At 32.0% G+C, this 22,479-nt stretch overlaps 1 protein-coding gene and 1 long non-coding RNA gene across 2 annotated transcripts; both read right to left on the bottom strand.

The window, feature by feature from the left end:
- Positions 1-182: 182 nt before the first annotated feature.
- LOC118062579 (uncharacterized) lies at positions 183-13,787 on the bottom strand. The gene is made up of 11 exons (XM_035076385.2): positions 13,616-13,787; positions 12,170-12,315; positions 11,552-11,776; positions 11,292-11,367; positions 9,683-9,804; positions 9,381-9,581; positions 6,801-6,842; positions 1,572-1,613; positions 513-563; positions 313-435; positions 183-209 (listed from the first exon to the last, which is right to left on the bottom strand). Exons 1-11 carry the CDS (start codon positions 13,662-13,664, stop codon positions 183-185), a joined length of 1,104 nt encoding a protein of 367 aa, XP_034932276.2. The 5' UTR covers positions 13,665-13,787.
- Positions 13,788-19,117: 5,330 nt separating this feature from the next.
- On the bottom strand, positions 19,118-20,716 carry LOC118062580 (uncharacterized). The gene is made up of 3 exons (XR_004689793.2): positions 20,580-20,716; positions 20,143-20,241; positions 19,118-19,787 (listed from the first exon to the last, which is right to left on the bottom strand). It is a non-coding gene; the product is annotated as an uncharacterized lncRNA (long non-coding RNA).
- Between the last annotated feature and the right edge of the window lie 1,763 nt (positions 20,717-22,479).

The raw sequence follows: 22,479 nt of genomic DNA, 5'->3' as shown, positions 1-22,479 counted from the left end.
ATCTCCCAAAATCTTCAAGAAAAACTAGATAAAAAACAAAGCCAGTAAACAATCTTCCAGTTTCCCTGCTTTCCCTCTCCCCATCATCCAGCTGCTTGTTGTGTCCATGCATATGCCAGCGCATATTCCCGAGTGTCTCAGTTATCAAAACTCTAATAAGCCATCAACATCAAAGGACCGGATCAACAAGCGACTGCCTTCGTTCTCTCCTATACATGTACAATTTAGAATTATTAATTAGAACACAAGAATATCTAGGATATTATTATACGACCTTCGAGCAATAATGGAAAGAGAGGCTTGGTGCATTACCAACTCCGGGTCGGGCGCTGCCCTGATTGCAGCCACCTCATCATGTGCAGGGGGTTCAACTAATTCTATCTCCGGTTTATGACGTCCGACTGAGGCAATGTACCCGTCCAGGAGCCAGTTGAACTGAAACCAAAATAACACAGTGAGTACTAGCTAATTTAGACAAAGAGAAAAGAGGAAACAATAGTAAAGAGTCGTACATCCTCGTTGAAAGATGTGTTTCCCTGATCCCCTGTATCAAAGCATGGCAGCTGCGAATTTTTTTTGTGGGAAAAAAACATTTATTAGGTTGATTGTGATTTATGAATAATGGGAGAAGCATTAAGGGTTAACTCGACAAAGTTGCAGTCTAGCAAAATTGATTTCTAAATGTTAAAGAGAGAATGTACAACCAAAAAACAAATAATCCCTTCATTTCATGTTATAACTGGTACAAAAAGATAATCATTATCAATACTTCTTTACCATCCTAATTTTGTCTCATCTTTGTGGACATTTTGTTAATCACAACAAGTCAGGTTATTGAAGGAGGAAACAATAGAAAAGAGTCGCATCTCTGTTTTTTAAAAAGCTGTGCTCCCCTGACCAGAACTTTGCAACTTCAAATTTTTACGGGCAAAAGAAATCATTAGGTTGATTGTGATTTATGATAATGAGAGAAGTAAAAGAGTTTAGCGCAAAACAATTTCTGTCTACATGAATTGATTTCTACAAGTTTTGAGAGAATGCACAACTAAAAAACAAATTCATCCATACTTTCCATGTTATAATATCAGTATAGAGAAGAAATCATTATCAATATTTCTGACCATCTTAATTCGCACTATCTTTGTGAACAATCTATTTAATACAAGAAGCCAAAATATAGAAAGAGAAAGCAATGGCAAAGAGCCGCACCTGTGTATTGAAACGTGTTGCTCCCATAGACCATAGTTTTGCTGCTATAAATTTTTTGGAGGCATAAGAAATTATTAGTTTGATTGTGATTTATGATAATGGAAAGGTAAAGGGTTAATGAAATACTTTGCAGCTTGCAGGATTGATTCCTAGATGTTCTGAGAGAAAATGTACAACCAAAAAACAAATGATCCCCACGTTCCATGTACGTTATAACCAGTATGGAGAAGAGAATCACTATTAATACTTCTGACCATCTTAATTTTGTCTCATTTTGTGAACAATCTATTTAAACACAGGGTTTTGCAGTTGTGTGTTGAACACAATATAAAAAGAGGAAACAATATAATAAAGAGTGGCACCTGTGTGCTGAAAGATGTGCTTCCCTGACCGGTGTTTTGCAGCTGGAAGTTTTTTATTGGGCAAAAAGAAATTATTGTTAGTTATTAAACTTGTTTACTAGAATTAATAAGTATATTAAAGTAAATAATTAAAAAATAAACATGAAAGTTTGAAATACTATGAAGTTTGTGTTAGTGTTAATGAGTTAAATGTTGATTAAGAACTTTGAAGTTTGTAAACGACATTCTACAATGTCTATATATATTGTATGAATTCTGATAGAGAAAGGTGTGAGAGTACAATTAATTAGTGTTTTGTATTTCACCAAAATATGTTGGCAGAATCAATTATGAGTGTTAATTAAATCCTTCTGTTATTGAGTGATAGATGTTCCAACCAATTATTAGGTTGAGGGAGTGTTGAATTAAACTCAACATCTAGATGGTCAAGGAAGGCAACCACCAGCTGCCATCGACCAGCCACCAACCGACCAGCCGCCAGCCGCAGCTGCCAGCTGCCTTCACACCACCGGCCGCCAGCCGCCTTCACACTTGAAGGTTGAATTTTCTTGTTTTAATTTCGTGTATAAATAGAGTGCCCAGCCTCTGTTAAAGTGTGTGGAGAGAATTGAGAGGAACACTTGTAAGAGAAAGAGAGAAAGAGAGGGCGTGTAATTGTAAGCTTTTGTGTTGTATTTGTAAGCTTCGGTTTTGTGTAATAAAACAGTGTGTTTTATCCCCTCTGAGTGTTTCAAAGCCATCACCAGTGGTTTCTCCCACCAACAATTGGTATCAGAGCCCCGTTCGTTGGAAAACAGAAGAGTTTTGGGGTATATCCGAATTTTCAAAGTTGTCCAAAAACAAGTTTTGATCATTCCACAGTGTAGAGCTCATCAATACTAACTCACTGCCGCAAAATCAGCCAAATCGGAGTTCGGGGTAGCCCACTATGACGCGCCGCCTGAATATTCAAAGCCAGATCGCCCACACGCGCATCCCACGCGCCCCGAGGTTGAAGACGACTGAGCCACACGCGCGCCATATTTGAGCCGCGCCGCACCGTATACGCCGAGTCCTAGTCGAGCCACAAGCCGAGTCCAGCCGAGCCACAAGCCGAGCCGTACCTCGCGCCGAGCCGAGCCGCGTTCCAGCCGCAGCCGAGCGAGAGAATATTCCCCCGAATATTCCCAGAATATTCCACAGAATATTCCCGGTTCAACCCAGCGAACCGCCCGCCGTACAGAATTGGTTTTTTGACCGGTTCACCCATTTTATGACCCGATTTCTTCAAAGTCAGACCGGTTCCCTACTATTTTGGACCATTCCGATCGATTACAGTGTCGTTTGGCCAAATTCGGCTCCCAAAGAGGTGATATAGTCATTCCAAGAGCAAAATGACTACAGAAGGTACACATACACTCATCCCGAAGCTGACCAAAGACAACTATGATAGTTGGTGCATCAGATTGAAGGCATTTCTTGGGTCACAAGAGTGTTTGGATATTGTACAAACTGGTTATGATGAACCAGAGTCCAAAGAAAGAGAAGATGCTTTACAAGAGGCACAGAAGCAAGCCCTCAAAGTCAACAGAAAGAAGGACAACAAAGCAAAGACCATCATTCTATCAAGGTCTTGATGAAGATACATTCGAGATAATAGCTTCCGCTGAAACATCACATGATATATGGGAGGCTCTCCAACAGAAATACAAAGGTGCTGACAGAGTCAAGAAGATTCGTCTTCAATCTTTGCGAGGAGAATTTGAGTTATTGCAAATGAAGTCCTCGGAGTCTATTTCTGATTATCACACAAGGATTATGGTGATAGTCAACCAGATGAGGAGAAATGGAGAAGCCATCATCGATGCTCAAATTACGGAGAAAATTTTGAGATCCCTAGATCCAAAATTTGATCATGTTGTTGTCGCCATTGAAGAGTCCAAAGAAGTGGACAAGTTGACAGTAGATGAGCTTATGAGTTCTTTGTAAGCTCATGAGCAGAAGATAGTAAAGCGAAATGGAGATAAGGCCATTGAACATGCCTTACAAGCAAAGTTGTCCCTCAAGGACAGATATGAGCAAGGGGAGACTTCATCAAGTGGCTACACCACTCAAGGAGGAAGTCAATAATCCAGAGGAGGATTCCAGCAATTCCAAGGAAGAGGTTCTTGGAATACAAGTTTTAGAGGAAGAGGTGGCAGAAACACCACCAGAGGAGGCCGAGGGCAACATGCATTCACTCCTAGAGGAAGAGGAGGCGGTTACAATAACCGTGACAAAAGGAACATCCAATGTTATAGTTGCAATCAATTTGGGCACTATAGCACTGAATGCAGAAAGCAAAGCTCCGTTAGAGATAAACGTGAGCATGCTAACTTTGCAGGCAAAAAGATGACACAGAAGCATCTGCATTACTTGTCCAACAAGGACTTAATGAGAAGCAGGAGGACATATGGTATCTAGATACTGGAGCCAGCAATCACATGTGCGGCTACCGAAAGTTATTTAGTAATCTAGATGAGACCAAGCAAGGTCTAGTTACTTTTGGAGATACCACAAAGGTTCCATTCAAAGGTAAAGGCAGCATCCCAATTAAGTTGAAGAACGGCGATTCCAGCTACATCGCCAATGTCTATTATGTCCCAGCCATAAAGCAGAACCTAATCAGCTTAGGTCAACTTTTGGAGAGAGGCTATACTTTTTACTCGGAGAATTGTCATCTTGCAATTAGAGACAACAATTGGAGATTAATGGCCTATGTGAAAATGTCCAAGAATAGGATGTTTCCTTTGAACATCCAGTATGATGCAGCAAGGTGTTTGAGCGCCATCACCAACAGTGAAGAATGGCTTTGGCACCTGAGACTTGGACATCTGAATTTCACGAGTTTGAAGATGCTAGCAAGCAAGAAGATGGTCAAAGGTTTGCCTCACATTGATCAATCCAGATGAAGTCTGTGAGAGTTGTGTCCTCAGCAAACATCACAGATCAGTTTTGCCAAAGAAGTCAACTGGATAGCAAAGAGGCCACTGGAGTTAGTACACACAGATGTGTGTGGCCCAATCACGCCATGTCTGACTGGACAAAATATGGTACTTCCTCACTTTTACTGATGATTTTAGTAGAAAAGACGTGGATATACTTTCTGAAGAGGAAGTCAGAAGTATATCAATTATTTTAAAACTTTAAAGCAATTGTGAGAAGCAAACTGGTTATACATCAGAACAGTAAGATCTATCAAAGGAGAAAAATACAGCCAATGACTTTGAACTATTGTACACAACAAGGCATCAGACATCAGACGACACCAGCTTTATACACCACAGCTACGAACGGTGTAGCCAGATAAGGAAGAATCGCACGGATTTCTGTTGACATGGCAAGAAGTCTGTCTCAAAAGCAAAGAAGTTGCCCAAGCAATACTGGGCTGAAGCTGTATCATGTGCAGTGTATCTGTTGAATCGCTGCCCAACCCAGAAAGTTTTGCAAGGTTATAAAACTCCAGGAAGAAGCATGGAGTGGTCATAAACCAAGGTGTTACTCATCTATGAGTCTTTGTTGTGTGGCATATGCCAAAGATCACCAGAATGCAAAGAGGAAAAAGCTCGATGATTGAAAGGGGCGAGAAATGCATCTTTGTCGGATATGGTGAAGAAGGATATGATACAGGTTGTATAATCCCATCACGAAGAAGGTGTTAACGAGTAGAGATGTTTCCTTTGAAGAAGATAAATCTTCGAGCATGGAATGGTGATCATAGAAGCAATCAAAATGGATCAATCTTGATTTGATCCTTGAAGGAGAAGAAGTACCAAAAAAACAGTACTTGTCGAAGAACCGATTGTACTTGTAGAAGAACTGTTTATACCAGCAGCTGAACCACAAAGTCCGGTAACACACAGATTCCATGAGGATGCTGTATTCAACAGAAGGAACACACCCCAGGGAGCATCATTCATCACACACCAGACCATCAGCATCCTCATCAGAAATAAAAAAAAAGGACCAAGAAAGATGTGGAATCTTGAAGATTTTATTTTTGTACGATACCCACTCAGGTTATGGAAAGATACAACTCTGTTTTGTTTCCATGCAGATAAGACCACCAGAAAAGAAGAAAGCAAATAGGTGTCAAAAAGGTCTACAAGACGAAGCCAATTATTGGAATAAAGGTACAAGCAGAAAAGAAGGCATTGAAAGGAGAAGTGTTCATGCTGGCCATGACATCCCTCGATTGAGTTTAAGGGGAGATTTGTTGAATTAAAACTCAACATCTAGATGGTCAAGGAAGGCAACCACCAGCTGCCATCGACCAGCACCACCGACCAGGCCGCCAGCGCAGCCGCCAGTCGCAGCTGCCAGCCGCTTCACACCACGGTCGCCAGCCGCCTTCACACTTGAAGGTTGAATTTTCTTGTTTTAATTTCGTGTATAAATACTGAGTGCCCAGCCTCTGTTTAAAGTGTGTGGAGAGAATTGAGAGGAACACTTGTAAGAGAAGAGAGAAAGAGGGCGTGTATTGTAGCTTTTGTGTTGTATTTGTAAGCTTCGGTTTTTGTGTAATAAAACAGTGTGTTTTATCCCCTCTGAGATGTTTTCAAAGCCATCACCAGTGGTTTCTCCCACCAACAGGGAGAAAGTAATGAGAGAGAAGTAAAAGGTTAAATGCAGCTCAGTTGCAACCTTAGGTGATTGATTTTCCAGATAATTAATTATGAGAGAATGACAACAAAAAAAAAAAAAGATCCTACATTCCATGCTATAACCAGTGTGGAAAAGGCGATCACCATTAATACTTCTAACCATTCTTAATTTGTCTCATCTTTGTAAAGAATCTGTAAGCACAACAAAGCCAGGTTATACAAAGAGGAATACAACAGTGAAGAGACGCAAATGTGTGTTGAAAGGTGTGCTTCCCTTACATAGTTTTTGCAGCTATAGAATTTTCATTAGGCTAAAAATTATTAGTTTATTGTGATTTATGATAATGAGAAAAGGTAAGGGCTCAATGAAGCACTGTTACCAGCAACCTTGCAGGATTGATTTCCAGATGTTTTGAGTGAATGCACAACCAAAAAAAAATGATCCCCAATGCCCTCCATGTTATATAACCAGTACAGAAGAAAAGACAATCACTATTCGCAAATACTTCTTGCCTTCCTAATTTGTCTCATCTTTGTGAAACAATCTATTAAACCACAACAAGACAAAAAATAGAAAGAGGAAAATAAGGGTAAAAAAAGTTCGCACCTGTGCGTTGAAAGGTGTGTTTCCCTGATAAGAGTTTTGCAGCTGCAATTTTTTTTACAGAAAGAAGTTATTAGGTTGGTTGAGATTTATGATAATGGGAGAAGTAAAAGGTTAATACAACACAGTTGTAGCCTTGGGTGAATTGATTTGCAGATTTTCTGAGAGAAAGCAGACCAAAAACATATGATCCTTACGTTCCATGCTATAATCAGTATGGAAAGACGATCTGATCACTATTAATACTTCTAACCATCTTAATGATTTGTCTCATTTTTATGAAAAAAGCTGTCAAGCACAACAAGTCATGTTATAGAAATAGCAACGATAGTGAAGAGCTGCACCTGTGTGTTGAAAAGGTGTGCTTCCATGGCCAGAGTTTTGCCAGCTGCCAATTGTTTACAAGCAAATAAATTATTAGGTTTGGTTTTGTGATTTATGATAATGAGAGAAGCAAAAACGGTTTAACAACAACATAGTTGCAACCTACAAGATTGATTTCCAGATGTTTTGAGAAAAATATACGCAACATCATGTCTATGTTACAATCACTATTAATACTTTTAACCTTCTTAATTTATCTCATCGTATTCACGATTTTGTTTCCTTTCGTTTTAGGCTTGTGCCTTTTCGGTCTCTCTCTCTTTCTCTCTCTCTCTCTCTCTCTCTCTCTCTCTATATATATATATATTATAATATATATATATATATATATATATATAAAGGGTTTTGATTCACAAGCGTTTTATGTTTCCAACAGCATGTCAAAAGGATATATGCATTCTGCCACATATTAGTCCTAATAGTTTGTTAACAGTGCATTAAGTTTCAGCTTCGACAAACAATTTCATTTTTAGCGTGTTCCATATTATGGAGTGGTTTTGTGTAAACCAAATAATGTTTGCATAATCTAAACCGTTGAAATGGTTACAGTTTTTTTTTTTTAAATCATTACTAAACTACCATAAAATTAGCAAATTCAACAAAAAATATTCAATCTTAATATCCAACGAAAGTAACAACGAAACATTTCCATTGGAATTTCTAACATAGTAGAGAAAATAATAATAATAAAAAAAAACAATAAAAAATTGCGCAATTCTATTAGAAATTTGACACGAAACAATTTTTTCAAAATGGATATTTCATTAACAAATTTAAATGAATTAAAACCCAAAACTCTCTCGACTCTTCCTTCTTCTTTCTATCTTTTTTTTTTTTTTTTTTTCTAAAAGCAGCCCCTCCTCATTTTCTCATAATATACGACCACCATCCTAAAAAATTCAGCCAGTACCCCCAAACCACCATCTATCTTCTTTATATTTATCAATAGTGTTAGCATTCCTGATCTCTTGTTTTAATTTATTGTAAGACCTTTGCGACACCAAGTAAATAAATATACTTTTTTTTTTTAATTCATTTTTTATTTTAGGTTAATTTATTAAAAAAATTATAATATTTTTTATTTATATATTTAAGTGTTTTACAACTTTTTCCTACAGAATTTTAATTGTATGAATATATGAGATGTATGTTAGAATTTTTTTTGGGATTTAAAGAGAAATTAATTTTATTTTTTATTTTATAAAATTGAATTTAATTTTATAACTTAGGTGTGTTATTATTGAAAAAAATAATGGGTTTTCAATTGCGATGCTACTTACATTTTGTCAAGTTAGAAATTTGAGAAAATTTAGGAAAATTGATAATAATTAAAAAGGTATAAATTTAGATTGAATAAATTTAAATTAAATAAATAATGGATAGTTAGTTGAGTTATTATTTGTTGTTAGTTTTATTGTTTAGTTTATATTTTGATGCAAAATTGGTTTTGTATAGAAATGATAATTAGTTATTGGATTATGAATTTATTTTTGATAAAAATTTTAATTTTGAATTGACAGTTATATTATTAATAAATATTGTTATCAATATATATTCTATATAGATTTTGTAATTAATGAATTATTATTGTTCTTAGATGTATTAAGATTTTTCTGAAGGATTGTATAGATAAAATTATCAAAAGTTGAGGATATTTATTAATTTCATACTTTTTAATTTGAAAAATATTAGTGATGGTGAAACTAAATGTTCATGTGTAAAGTGTAAGAATAAAAAGTTTCATTATAAAAATGTGATAATACATCTATTTAAAAAAAAATAATCTGTCAATAAATACTTATATTGATTTGTATACAAAAAAACCATGAGTTTATTATGAAACCATTTTAAAAATAATAGTTGACTCAACTTCTAACTTTAGCAACATATAAGAAGTTGTCGATAGAAACACTAACGGAACTTAAATCCTCGACAAGCAACTTGTCGACGACATGTTTTCATTGGCAATTCTATTAATATTGTAATTATCGATGAAAAGTTTTTTTTAAATACCAATAGAATATTCTATCTATATAAAAATAAAACGGCACCAATCATATATTTAAATAATTATCCAATATTGAACACAATTCTTAAATATTGAATTAAATTCAATGATGTGGATTTTAAAAACATTATCTAGTAAATTAGAAGATAAAAATAGAAAAGAGTAGCATAGAAGTAGAAGAGCATCCTTACCAGATGATCACTCAAAACCTGTTCCAGCAGAGCATTTCTTCTAGCATTTTTGGAAGTCATCAGCGCACTGATGTTGCGATATTGAGCGAGCTGTTTTTGCAACTGAGTTGCTTTTGCCTTTGATTTGACGTTCTGTAACTGCAGCTTATGATTTTTTATTCGAAGTTCTCTAATCCTTTCCTGGGCTTCATTTATCTTACCCTGCACAAAAATATATATTTAGAAAAGAAAATAGAGTAATTATATATAAGGAGAATATTTACAGAAATAACACAAAGGAGAATATATAAGAGAATATATACCTTCCTTTTTTCACGACATTTTTTGTCAGCTATCCTTTTCTTTACTCGCTTATCAGTTAAGCCAGAACTTCCTACAAGTTGAACATTCATGGATGCGTTCTCTCTAGAGAAAGTACCTGCATCTATATATATAGGCACACACATTTCTATTCAGTTTCTAGTGAACATGTTTACTTTGAACGTACAGCAATTGAACTCTAGAAGAACAAAACCCTTATTAGGAGATGCATGTCAGATTGCTAAGACAAACACACACATATATAAAGGTACGTAAGAAGCACTGGCTAGAGCCTTCGAAAGCCAATGATGAAGAACATTGTACACGTACGTTCATGCATATCTTTTATGGATGAAATGAAGACTTAATTAGTACAAACGGTTTGCTGTTGTCCAAATTTCAGACCTGAACCATAACTATTAATGCTGAAGATGGAGTCTGAACTATAGCCATGATTCCCACGACTGTAGCTACGATTACTCTATCTCCAAACCCCACGAAACGGGCCACTTTTTCCAGTACTAGAACCAAACTGACACTGCCTAAAAAATGCAGATGGCTGCTGTGATGGAGCTGGTAACAAAGGAGTTGTTACAGCAGGATGGAGTGAAGCCTTATGGAGAAATTCATGGGGTGAGGAGATGGCTATAGAGCTATGTGGAAGAGATGGGATTAGCCTTAGTGGACAGGCTGGTTACCAAATCCTTAAAATCGTTGCGTAACTCCCGAAACACATACAAATTAAATTTGGCCATGGATATTGGTCTGCCAGTGCAGCAAGTTCATCTAACAAGGCCTTAGCCTTCTGTAAATACGTGGTGACAGAGTCATCGTTTTGTCAAAAATCTTGGAAAGCACCGTGGAGTTGCATAATCCGTGAGTTTGAAGGGGAAGTAAGGGCAGTTTCCAGTGTTGTCTAGATTTGTTGAAAAGTTTTACAATCCACAACTAGATGCAGAACTTCTGTGAAGAGCGAGGATAACAAAGCACTCATGATTAGGTGATCTTGTTGTTTCCATGATAAATATGAAGGATTGACCAATGGTAAGGATGTGACAATAGATATAAGATGAGAGGGAGGACATGGTGAGGTGCCATCAATAAAGGAGTACACACTTGGCTTAAAAGAAAAGGTTTTATCTGCATCCTCTAATACAAGAAGTTGGTATTAGAGAGTCGTAAGGAGATTACTTGTTACGTATTAAGAAGAGGAATGATAGCAGATCTATTCATGATATCTAGAGAAGAGTTCATAGAAACTATGCTGGCAATAGCAACCGCAAAAGAGGATTGAGAGATTGGTGCAGCAGCAGCACCATGTTGAAGTTAATTACCATCATTATTTAAAATCACCTTTTATCAATATGATATTATATATTTCATATAAAATATAAGATATTTTACGTTTCCACAAAATAAACGCCTCCTCCTAAGTTTGCAAGTCTTTAAACACATACCTTATAATGTATTGACTCCAGTTATATATTTTAAAGTTTTCTAAAGTATTAAAACAGGCATTAAATGGTTGTTTGTTTATTGTTATTATAGAAATGCATGCCATCAAAACAATGCAATAGATACACCTTTTTTTCTAGGTGGAACTGAACTTACTGCTCGTGATCGGGGCTTGGTTCATTTCTCGTTTAAGCCCATCATGACCCATTGATATTTCTCCAGTAGTATTGATCTGCAAAACAATGAAAACAAAGCATAGCTTAACACTATGTGACCCGCCGTGATGCTGTGGGTATAATTTTTTTATATTTTTTCAGAAAAAATGAATATATTACTTTTTTTATTGTGTTTATATATATATATATATATATATTATTTTTTTTTTTTAATTATAAACCAAAAAAATTTATACGCACATCTGCATTTGCAATTGGAAAATCGGCATGCGCGCTTGCCCCCTGCACATCAGTATTTTGTCCTGCATTATTGTCCTCCAACTGGCTAACAATTTTTCCATATTCCTTATCTACGTTGACCTCCCACTGCTTTTCTTGGCGTTGTAACTCTTTATATTCACTCTCCAATTCACCAGAAATTTTTTCCAGGCTTTCGACCTCTTTCATAATCTCATCCTCCTTTTGCTGCACAATAAATAGACTAGTCACGAAGGAAACAAAAGAAAGAGCACCAATTAAGGAATAGAAAGGGATACGGGTGTTAAAAAACAATCTCAATCTAATAATTTAAATTATTAGATGAATCTCAGGATATGATTTATATTATTTTCTAAAACATCCCCTTAAGTAAAAACTGTTTAGACTTGAAATTTGTATAAGTCTACATTATATTTGTGTTTAATTTTTATCAATAAAATATGGATTGTAAGATTCGAATTCGTGACCACTTGATTATTAAGACTCTGATATCATATAAAAAACCATTTTAATTTAATAATTTAACCTATTAGATGAGATTGGTAATATAATTTATATTATTCTCTAACAAGATAAGAAGATAATAGCAGGTCATTATACCTTCCTGTTCACGTTGTATCTCTTATCAGTGTCCCTCTTGCTTTGTCTTTTCTGATCATTGCTTTTAACTCTTCCTTCTATAGGTGGAGCTGATGGCAAGGGTGTTCGATGATTCACGGATGAGATCTCCCCTGCGATAGTTCTGCCTGCGTGCAGTTTGAGTTTCCAATTAAGGTTTTAGCTTGAGCTGCGTTTAAACTAAGAAGAAAACCTTTAAAAACTTGCGTTAAGGAATAAGGATGCCGATGAGAGCTTCAAGCAGGTGCTGTATATGTGTATAGTAAGAATTCAAGGAACCATCCTTCATTTGTTTTTTTATATTTCCTTTATTTTCCACCTCCGCATATGATTTTCGTTTTATCCTGGCTATTTTCTGTACAGAAATCTCTCAGGACACTGCACCTCCTACCTTAATAATACGTGTCATCAATAAGGAAAATTATCAATAAGTTCATTTTTGAATTTTTATTCCAAAAAAATTCAATTCTTTAAACATTTTCTAAATGAACCGTCAAAACATGAAATGTCAACTAAAAATTTAAAACTATTTTTTGGAAAACAAAACACTAAAATCTTTCGAAACAAATTTATTGCCTCACTGATCGAAAGAAAATTGAGTTAAAAAGAGAACCCTAACAATTGACATGCTATGGAAAAATAAAAGATGATGATATATGCATTATTTTTTAAGCAGAAAGTAAGGATATATAGCTGTGCTTGAATATAATAATTACTCTTGATAAATTTATGGCTGCGAAGGAGAGAATGGAAGATTGATAATGTAAGATGCTGGAGGGTACCAATGAAGAAAGTACGTGAAAAATTAAATGTTTTTGGAAAGAAAATATTAAATATGAACTTATTGGTCAATATATAAATATACAATAGGAAATTTTGTTGTTTTGCTTATTAAAAATGAACTTGTTGATGAGTTTCCTTTTTCAATAATAAAAAATAAGGCTTGTAGCTCACAGCTAGAAAATTTGTATTCACGCAACTGTGCGTTTAGAAATAAGATAAAAAAAAAAAAAACTATATTATAAACAAAAAATTTCATTTCAATCTTCTCCCATCTTAAATTTTAAATGTTCTGACATCTTAAAAAGCAATCATGAAACCTATCTATCTTACTTTAATCCCACTGCAGCAGATCTGGATATAATAAGATATAGGTTGATCAAATGATTAAAAGAAAAAAGTAAAGTCCTTTATATACTCTCTAGTCCTGGAACATGGAATGTCGATGGTTCCTCTTTGGTTTGGAAAGCCGAAAACAAAGGGAATTGGTGCGTTTTCAAGTGTGTTTTCTCATGAACAATTGGTGCAAAAGAGTCAAATGAAGCTGAAGTATTTGCAATCAAGAAAGCAGTTAAAATCAGTTAAAATCGTTTAGCTCAAAATCAAACCTGCAGATCAATATCGATCTATAGATTTAAACACACGTACCTTCGAGTACTTGGCCTGATGGATCCAGCTCGATCCTATTAGCTTCCATAGCTTGCTAGAATGGAAAATTGAGCAGAGGAAGATGTAGATTTCATACGGAAAGTGTCAATATAAAGATGAAATCTGCGAGGAGACATCGTCGAGACATCGTTCGAGATCGACACACCAAGGTCTCAGGAAGATGTAGCTACTCACCTGATGAGTTATTTAAATCATGTTTAGACTTGATCGAATTTTACACTAGAAAAAATGTTTTAGAGGATGAAACATCATCATTTTAATGAAAAATAATTAAATTAATGATACATGGATTGGATTGACTTGATGATTTCAGACACTTTTTTTTGATAAACCTGGACCAAGTTCATCAAATATGATTTTGAGTTGGATTGAAGTTGAAGGTTGGTTAAATATACTATTATAAAGTCTAGTTGCTTGGATCTGCTAAGTGAGATTCAAAGGAACATGCTTTGTGAGACAAATGCAATTGCATTTGATTCACTGCAGTGCAATGGTCACATTAGTGTTTCTCAATTTATGATCAACTCGCATCCTGGCAAAGCAAGCTTCCCAGAGTAAGTCTTATGCTTGAATTTTAGCACGACATTCCTCTTTGCCTGGATATCATGTTTTATCAAGGGAGTTGTCGCGGTGCTTGCACTATGGTTTTGCAACCGGATTTTAATAAAGGTTAACGTCGGATTCGATAAGAAAAAATGAAAATCAAATTATTCACACACCAGGAAAATAACTATTTTGAAAAAATTATATTAAATTACATATATAGATAGCATTTTTTTTTAAATACATTTTTATTGATTCTTGGACATCAAGATTAAATTTCTCTCAAACTATGTATTTGTCATTGTGTTGCAGGTGTTTTTAAGTATTTTTCATTTAAAATATATATTTTTTACTTTTTATTTTATTTTATTTTTAATATCATCATATTAAAATAATAACAAAATACTAAAAATATATATATTTAATATTAGTGTTTCGCGGACAAGCCTTATGCTTGAATTTTATGACGACATTCCTCTTTGCTTGGATCCCATATTTTATCAAGGGAGTTGTCGTGGTGCTTGCACTATGGTTTTGCAACCGGATTTTAATAAAGGTTAATGTCGGATTCGATAAGAAAAAATTAAAATCAAAATCAAATTATTCACACACCAGGAAAAAAAAACTATTTTGAAAAATTATATTAAATTACATATATAGATAACATTTTTTAAAAAATACATTTTTATTGATTCTTGGACATCAAGATTAAATTTGTCTTAAACTATATATTTGTCATTGTGTCGCAGGTGTTTTTCATTTAAAAAATATATTAAAATATATTTTTTAATTATTTTTTTTTATTTTTAATATTATCATATTAAAATAATAATAAAAAATACTAAAAAAATTATCAATTTAATATTTTTTAAAATAAACAAAATCTTGAAAAACACCTAAAAGCAAAAAACAACCTTAATCCAAACCTTGTACTTAACCTCGTTTCACAATAACAGTATTGTAGTTTTTTGTTTTTAGATGCTTTTTAAAAATGTATTTGCTTTCAAAAATATTAAATTAATTTTTTAAAATATTTTTCAATAATATTTTAATGGTGATATTAAAAATAAAATAATAATCATTGTAATATGTTTTTAAACAAAAAAATTACTAAAAAACATTTTATACTATAATATCAGACAAGTAATCAATCAACAACAACTTGAATTCTAAATTCTTAGAAATTGAACCAACAAAGGTCCTTTATATCCAAGGGAGGAATTGACAATTCATGCTACAATAATAATAATAATAATAATAATAATAATAATAATAATAATAATAATAATTGTTCATCAATAAAAAAACAATCATTTAATTTTTGTTTCTTGCTCTCCTTTACAAGCAGGAAATGAGTCTATTTATTTGCCTAGCTTTAGTAGATTCCCCCCTACACAATCCACAGAATTCCACGAATCCCTTGGTGGATAAATCCGACGACTCGAGCAGCAATTCGGAATCACGTTTCTCAGCTTGTCTATGCGGTGAAAAGTTAGGTTTAAGCAAAAAAAAAAACAATTATGTTTTTTTTAACTTGAAAACACAGCAAATTGCGTAGACAACAGGTTTAATTTTTACGGTGACTGTTGCATTTTTGTCTAACCTTAATTGTATGATATTTGATTATAAAATGAAACCGTGGTTTTGTTTATGGGATCCACCAATTAAATAATGTTTGATGTTAGGTCTTGGTGAAGCAATTTTTATATATTTTCAACGAACCAGTGCCTTTTATTTTTACCTGCTTCTTTTTTATTGTTGAAAGGACACAGACCAAAACAACATATAAATTTTTTCTTAGTTAAAGAAATAACAATATGGATAAAAAAGCTATAAATTGTCTTTAAAAAGCTTGGAGTGTTTGTATTTGAAACAAGCCTGCATCTTGACACCAACCAAAAAAACCAAATTACTAATTTATTAAATGATAAATAGAATTAAAAAAGGTGTATGAATTTAATTGCTATTGTTTTTGTAGTTAAGTAATAATTAACAAGTACATTATAGTAAAATACATATTTCTTTATATATAAATTATGTTTTTGATGAAACTATAATAAATTTAATGGGATAATAAAATAAATATTGTAATTTACATGGCTGTTTTTACAATGTATTAATAATCAAATGCATATAAATATAATTGCAAAAATAAGAAATTACTACATGTCCTTTTTAGTTATTTTATTATTAACATTAATTTTAATTATAATTTTAACCAAACATATTAAATATTTTTTTTATTAGACAACAACTTCAACCATAATTTTTATTAAACTTGTATTTTATTCAAATCAATTTTTCAAACCATAATTAAGTTAACATAATATCAAATACACTCTGGAAACACAGCACACCGCGTAAACAAACAGTCAAAATTATATATATATAGTGAACAACAGGGAACTGATCATCATTAGCTGAGGTGCGCGGCGGCTCACTATTGTTCCCCTGTGTATAGTAAAAAATAAAATTGTTAGTCCATATTCTGAATAACTAAAAATAAAAATTAAGAGATTGTTTGATATCATTTAAGTTTATGTCTTTTGTTTTAATTTTCAGGCTTTTGAAAACATAAATAAAAATTTGATGTTCGGGGTTTTTTGTTAAACAAGAAACAAAACCAACAATTGTTATTTTTTAACTAAATTATGTTCAGACTTGAACAAGTCAACAACAAATAATTTTTTTTTAAAAATAAAATAATATTATTTTAATAAAAAAATAATTACCTTAATAATACGTGAATTGATCAGATGATTTAGATATTGTTTTTTGATCAAAACTGGACCGAGTTGATCAAAGATGACTTTGAGCTGCATTGAAATTCAAGGTTGGTTAAATATATTATTATCAAGTCTAGTTGCTTGATCTGTCAAGTGAAATTCAAAGGAGCATGCTTTGTGAACAAATGCAATTGCATTTGATTCACTGCAGTGCAATGGTCACATTAGTGTTTCTCAATTTATGGTCTCCTCGCATCTTGGCAAAGCAAGCTTCCCAGAGTAGGTCTTATGCTTGAATTTTGTCACGACATTCCTCTTGCTTGGATATCATATTTTTATCAAGGGAGTTGTCGTGGTGCTTGCAATATGGTTTTGCAACCGGATTTTAATAAAGCTTGATGTCGGATTCGATAAGAAAAAATCAAAATCAAATTATTCACACACCACTAAAAAAACTATTTTGAAAATTATATTAAATTACATATCTAGATAGCATTTAAAAGAAAAACATTTTTTTATTGATTCTTGGACATCAAGATTAAATTTCTCTCAAACCATGTAATTTGTCATTGTGTTACAGGTGTTTTTAGGTATTTTTTTATTTAAAAATATATTAAAATATATTTTAGTTATTTTATTTTATTTTTAACATTATTATATTAAAAATAATAAAAAAACACTAAAATATTAATTTAATATTTTTTATAAAAAAAAATCTTGAAAAACACCTAAAAGCAAAAAACAACCTTAATCCCAACCTTCTACTTAGCCCTCGTTTTCACAATAATAATACTGTAGTTTTTTGTTTTTAGATACTTTTTAAAAATGTATTTGCTTTAAAAAATATTAAATTAAATATTTTAATGTTTTTAGATAATTTTGTTGTGGTAATACTAAAAATAAAATAATTATTATTTTAATATATTTTTAAATAAAAAAATTACTAAAAATATCTTATACCATAATATTAGACAAATAATTAATAAACAACAACATGAATTCTAAATTCCTAGTTAGAAATTGAACCAACAAAGGTCCTTTATATCCAAGGGAGGAATTGACAATTCATGCTATATAATAATAATTGTTCATAAAAAAAAACAATCATTTAATTTTGTTTTTTGTTCTTTCTTGGAAGCAGGAAAACAATATTTATTTGCCTAACCTATTTATTTATACGTTTTAAAAATACTTTTAAAAGAATTTAATTTTTATTTTATTTTTTTATTAACCTAAAATTAATATATTTTTAGTGTTTTCAAATCATTTTTGATGTGTTGATGTTAAAAATAAAAAAATATTATTAACATATATTTTAATATAAAAATTATTAAAAAAACAACTGCAATCATGTTTAATTTCTACAATGCCTTTATGGATAAGTCCGACGACTCACCAACAGTTCAGAATCACGTTTCTCAGCTTGTTTATGTGTGAAAAGTTATGTTAAGAAAAAGAACAATTATGTATTTTTTTAACTTGAAAATACAGCACAACCGCGTAGACAATTGAGAACGTTTGTTTTTACAGTATTTTTGTCTAACCTTAATTGTATGATATTTGATTATAAAATAAAACTGTGGTTTGTTTATGGGATCCACCAATAAATAATGTTTGATCTTAGATTTTTGGTTGAAGCAATTTTTATATATTTTCAATCAACCACTCTTCTTGTGCCTTTTTATTTTTACCTGCTTCTTTTTTATTGTTGAAAGGAAACATACCAAAATAACCTTTCAAAATTTTTCTTAGTTAAAGAAACAAACAATATGAATAAAAAGCTATAAATTGTCTTTAAAAGCTTGGAGTGTTTGTATTTGAACAAGCATGCATCTTGACACCTAAAAAAAAAACCATTTTTAAAATTTTTTAAATGATAAAATAGAATAAAAAAGGTATATGAATTTAATTGCTATTGTTTCTGTAGTTAAGTAATAATTAATAAGTACATTATATAGTTAAAATACTTATTTCATTTATATAATAGATTATTTTTTGAAGAAACTATAGTAAATTTAATTGGATAATAAAACAAATATTGTAATTTTACATGGTTGTTTTTTAAACAATGTATTGATAATCAAATGCATATAAATGTAATTACAAAATAAGAAATTATTACATGTTTTTTAGTTATTTTATTATTAATAACAATTTCAATCATAAATTTTAAACCAAACATATTAAACATGTATTTTACTAGACAAACAACTTCAACCATAATTTTAATCAAACTTTATGTTTTAATCAAACCAATTTTTCAAGCCATAATTAAGGTTAACATAATATCAAATACACTCTGGAAAATACAGTACACCGCGCATAAACAAACAGTAAATATATATAATATATATATATAAAGAACAGCAGGGAACTGGTCATCATTATCTGAGGCGCGGGGGCTGCTCACTATTGTTCCCTTGTGTATAGTAAAAATAAAATTGTTAGTCCATATTCTGAATAACAAAAATAAAAATTAAGAGATTGTTTGATATCATTTAAGTTTTTGTCTTTTTGTTTTAATTTTCAGGCTTTTGAAAACATAAATAAAAATTTGATGTTCGGGATTTTTTGTTAAACAAGAAACAAAACCAACCATTGTTATTTATTTTTTATTTTTTTAAAATCACCTTGTTTTAAAACCCGACAATTCAATCATTTGCTTTTTTATAATTTTTTAAAATAAAACCAACACAAAAACATAGCAAGCAGGGAATTAGTGATTTTTTTTTTCATGAAAAAATAAAAATGGGATGCAAGTAATTATAAAAAAAATGGAGACATACACGTGCCTGTTCCAGGTGGATAAGTGTTGTTCAAATGATAAGACTAACCGGCAGATCACCACCATAAGCGCAGGCAGACTGCTCAACGTTGTCCCCCTGTGTATAGTAAAAATAATTGTTAGTATACATTTTAAAAAATAAAAAATAAAAATTAAGAAATTGTTTGATATCATTTAAGTTTTTGTCTTTTGTTTAATTTTCAGGTTTTTAAAAACATAAATAAAAATTTGATGTTCGGGATTTTTTGTTAAACAAGAAACTAAACCAACAATTGTTTTTTTTTTTTTTTTTTAAATCACCTTGTTTTAAAAACCCGACAATTCAATCATTTGCTTTTTTATATTTTTTTAAGATAAAACCAAAACAAAAACATAGCAAGCAGGAATAAGTGAATTTTTTTCATGAAAATAAAAATGGGATGCAAGTAATTATAAAGAAAATGGAGACATACAGTGCCTGTTCCAGGTGGATAAGTACTGTTGTTCAAGTGATCAGGACTACCGGACAGATAACCACCATAATTGAAGGCAGGCTGCTCAACATTGTTCCCCTGTGTATGGTAAAAATAATTGTTAGTATACATTCTAAACAACAAAAAATAAAAATTAAGAGATTGTTTGATATCATTTAAGTTTATGTCTTTTGTTTTAATTTTAAGGCACTTGAAAACATAAATAAAAAATTGTTATTCTTATTTCTTTCTTGAAAAAGAGCAAAACCAACAATCGTTATTACAATATTTGAAAATCGCCTCGTTTAAAATAATTATAACAATTTTCAATTGTTTGCTTTTTATATTTTTTAAAACAAAAAAAATAAATAAGTAATTATTTCTTCATGAAAATAGAAACAGGACGCAAGTAATTATATAAAAAAATGGAGACATACATGTGCCCCATCTTGAGGGAGAAGTAATTGACACTGCTCTAATAACTCTTCAATGGTCGAATTCCAGGCTGATTAGCTGGTGGGTGATTAACAGGTAGCCCTATCTCTCCAGTGTTAAATTGAGGTATTTCAAATGGGAGCTGCAATTACAAGATTTTTGTACACAGTTACAGATAGTGATTTATATATAAAGAGAAAAGGAAAATGAGTTTATGCGCTGTTAAAAGTTTTTGACATATATAGCATGCAGAGGATCAATCAATGTGCAGCAATATATTTATTCTCTTCGACATCGAAAATAAATTAAGAAATGCCTGGCTCTCTTGTTTATTTCTATAGGAATTTTGTGCATATTGATCTTACATTCTGCAAATTTGTTTAGTAATGCACGGCTTTTATAAATCTTTTTTTAGTCCATATAAGCTTTGAAAAGTTTGCTGTAGTCCCTGTATTAGAATCACAAATAGTCTTTGTTTGTAATTTTACTCGTAGTTTCTAGAAAAATAGAATTTAGTCATTTAATTTATTGTTTTTTTCAATCAAGCCCCTTTGTCAGTACTTTCTAATCACATGATAGTTTATCTTATAATGCTTTTTAAAAAACTATATCTATACAAATAGAAATATTAATTTGGGGCTATTAAATAAAATAAAATGAAATTTGTGTATTATTCTCTCCGGTCTCCACACACAAAAACTACCATCCATCTTCAAGAGGAGAGTGTAGTCCTTTCACTCTCTATCCATACAATGTCACTCACTCTCTATGCATATAAGAAATAATTCAGGTGTATGCATGGATGTTAATGAAATCACAAGTAAACTATTAGCGTGTGCAAAATGATATCTATGCATGTAGAAAGAGAAACCGCAGCCTTACATGTTGTTGAAAGCATGTGATCATAATATATGTTTCCACCATCTGCTTCTGTATCCTACAAGTTTCTCTAGTTTGCTCCATGTCCTCTTTCAATTGATCCAGTTTTCCATTCTTGTAGGCAAGACTTGCCTTCTGTGGAGCAAGACTTGCCTCATGGAGCAAGTTTTCTCTTCAACTTTGCCTTCGTGGGAGCAAGTTTTCTCTTAAACTTGCCTTCGTGGAGGCAAGTTTTTTCTTAACTTAGCCTTATCTGCTACAACGTTTCGTTCTGTCTGCACGTAGATGTATATAGAAAAGAAAAGAACAAATTAACTACATCTGCAGAGTTTAAAAAGAGAAAAAAATATAGAGGGATATACTGTTCATTCATTTCTACCTTTTTTCTCTCATTATATTTCTTTGTCAGCACCTTCCGGTTTCTTTCTTTTTTTATTTTATCAGCAGATAGTTGAACAAGTTGATTGTATTACCTGATTAGCAGCTGATGGAATTGGGCGCAGCTTGATCGTTCTGATTATGTGTTCATATGGTTAAAATTCAGGAGAACAAAGCACGAAATAATTATGGTACTAGGTTCAAGTATATATATATACTGACAAGAAAAAAGAAAAAATAAACCTGGCCACATATGTTAACGAATGCGATCGCTAGCTTTCAATATATCCATATATAAAACAGTCACAAATCATATGATATGGGTGAATCATCCTACTATTACAATGCTCAATTAAAATCAATGTATATGCATGTTAACCTGCTGATATATTGGTAATTCACCAACATATTAAATATTAATGGGTTCTAATGTAGGTACAAGTATTCTAATATACCAGATCATGTAACCTGAAAAATATAATTTAATCGGTCAAGTTTTTAAGTTTTATTTTCTATAGATTATCAATTTAAATCTTACAATCTCAAAACCACTTAAAAAATTATATAATTGTTAATTTTGAATCCGTGAAATTAGTTAAGTTTACGTGTGGCCTGACATGACTTCCAGTAATAATAATAAAAAAA

The sequence above is a fragment of the Populus alba genome, chromosome 14, assembly GCF_005239225.2.
Source record: "Populus alba chromosome 14, ASM523922v2, whole genome shotgun sequence".
NCBI lineage: Eukaryota > Viridiplantae > Streptophyta > Magnoliopsida > Malpighiales > Salicaceae > Populus > Populus alba.
Note: the sequence above shows the minus strand (reverse complement) of the source record. Positions and strands in the feature narration are given on the sequence as shown.

Bases quoted from the DNA above. Each gene is read 5' to 3' on its own strand.
- LOC118062579 (XM_035076385.2), bottom strand. From the start codon at position 13,664: ATGGAAGCTAATAGGATCGAGCTGGATCCATCAGGCCAAGTACTCGAA. The intron at 11,777-12,169 runs GTATAATGACCT...TTTATTGTGCAG, and splicing joins GATACAACGTGAACAGGAAG to CAAAAGGAGGATGAGATTAT. The intron at 564-1,571 runs GTGCCACTCTTT...AAAAATTCGCAG, and splicing joins GCACATCTTTCAGCACACAG to CTGCCATGCTTTGATACAGG.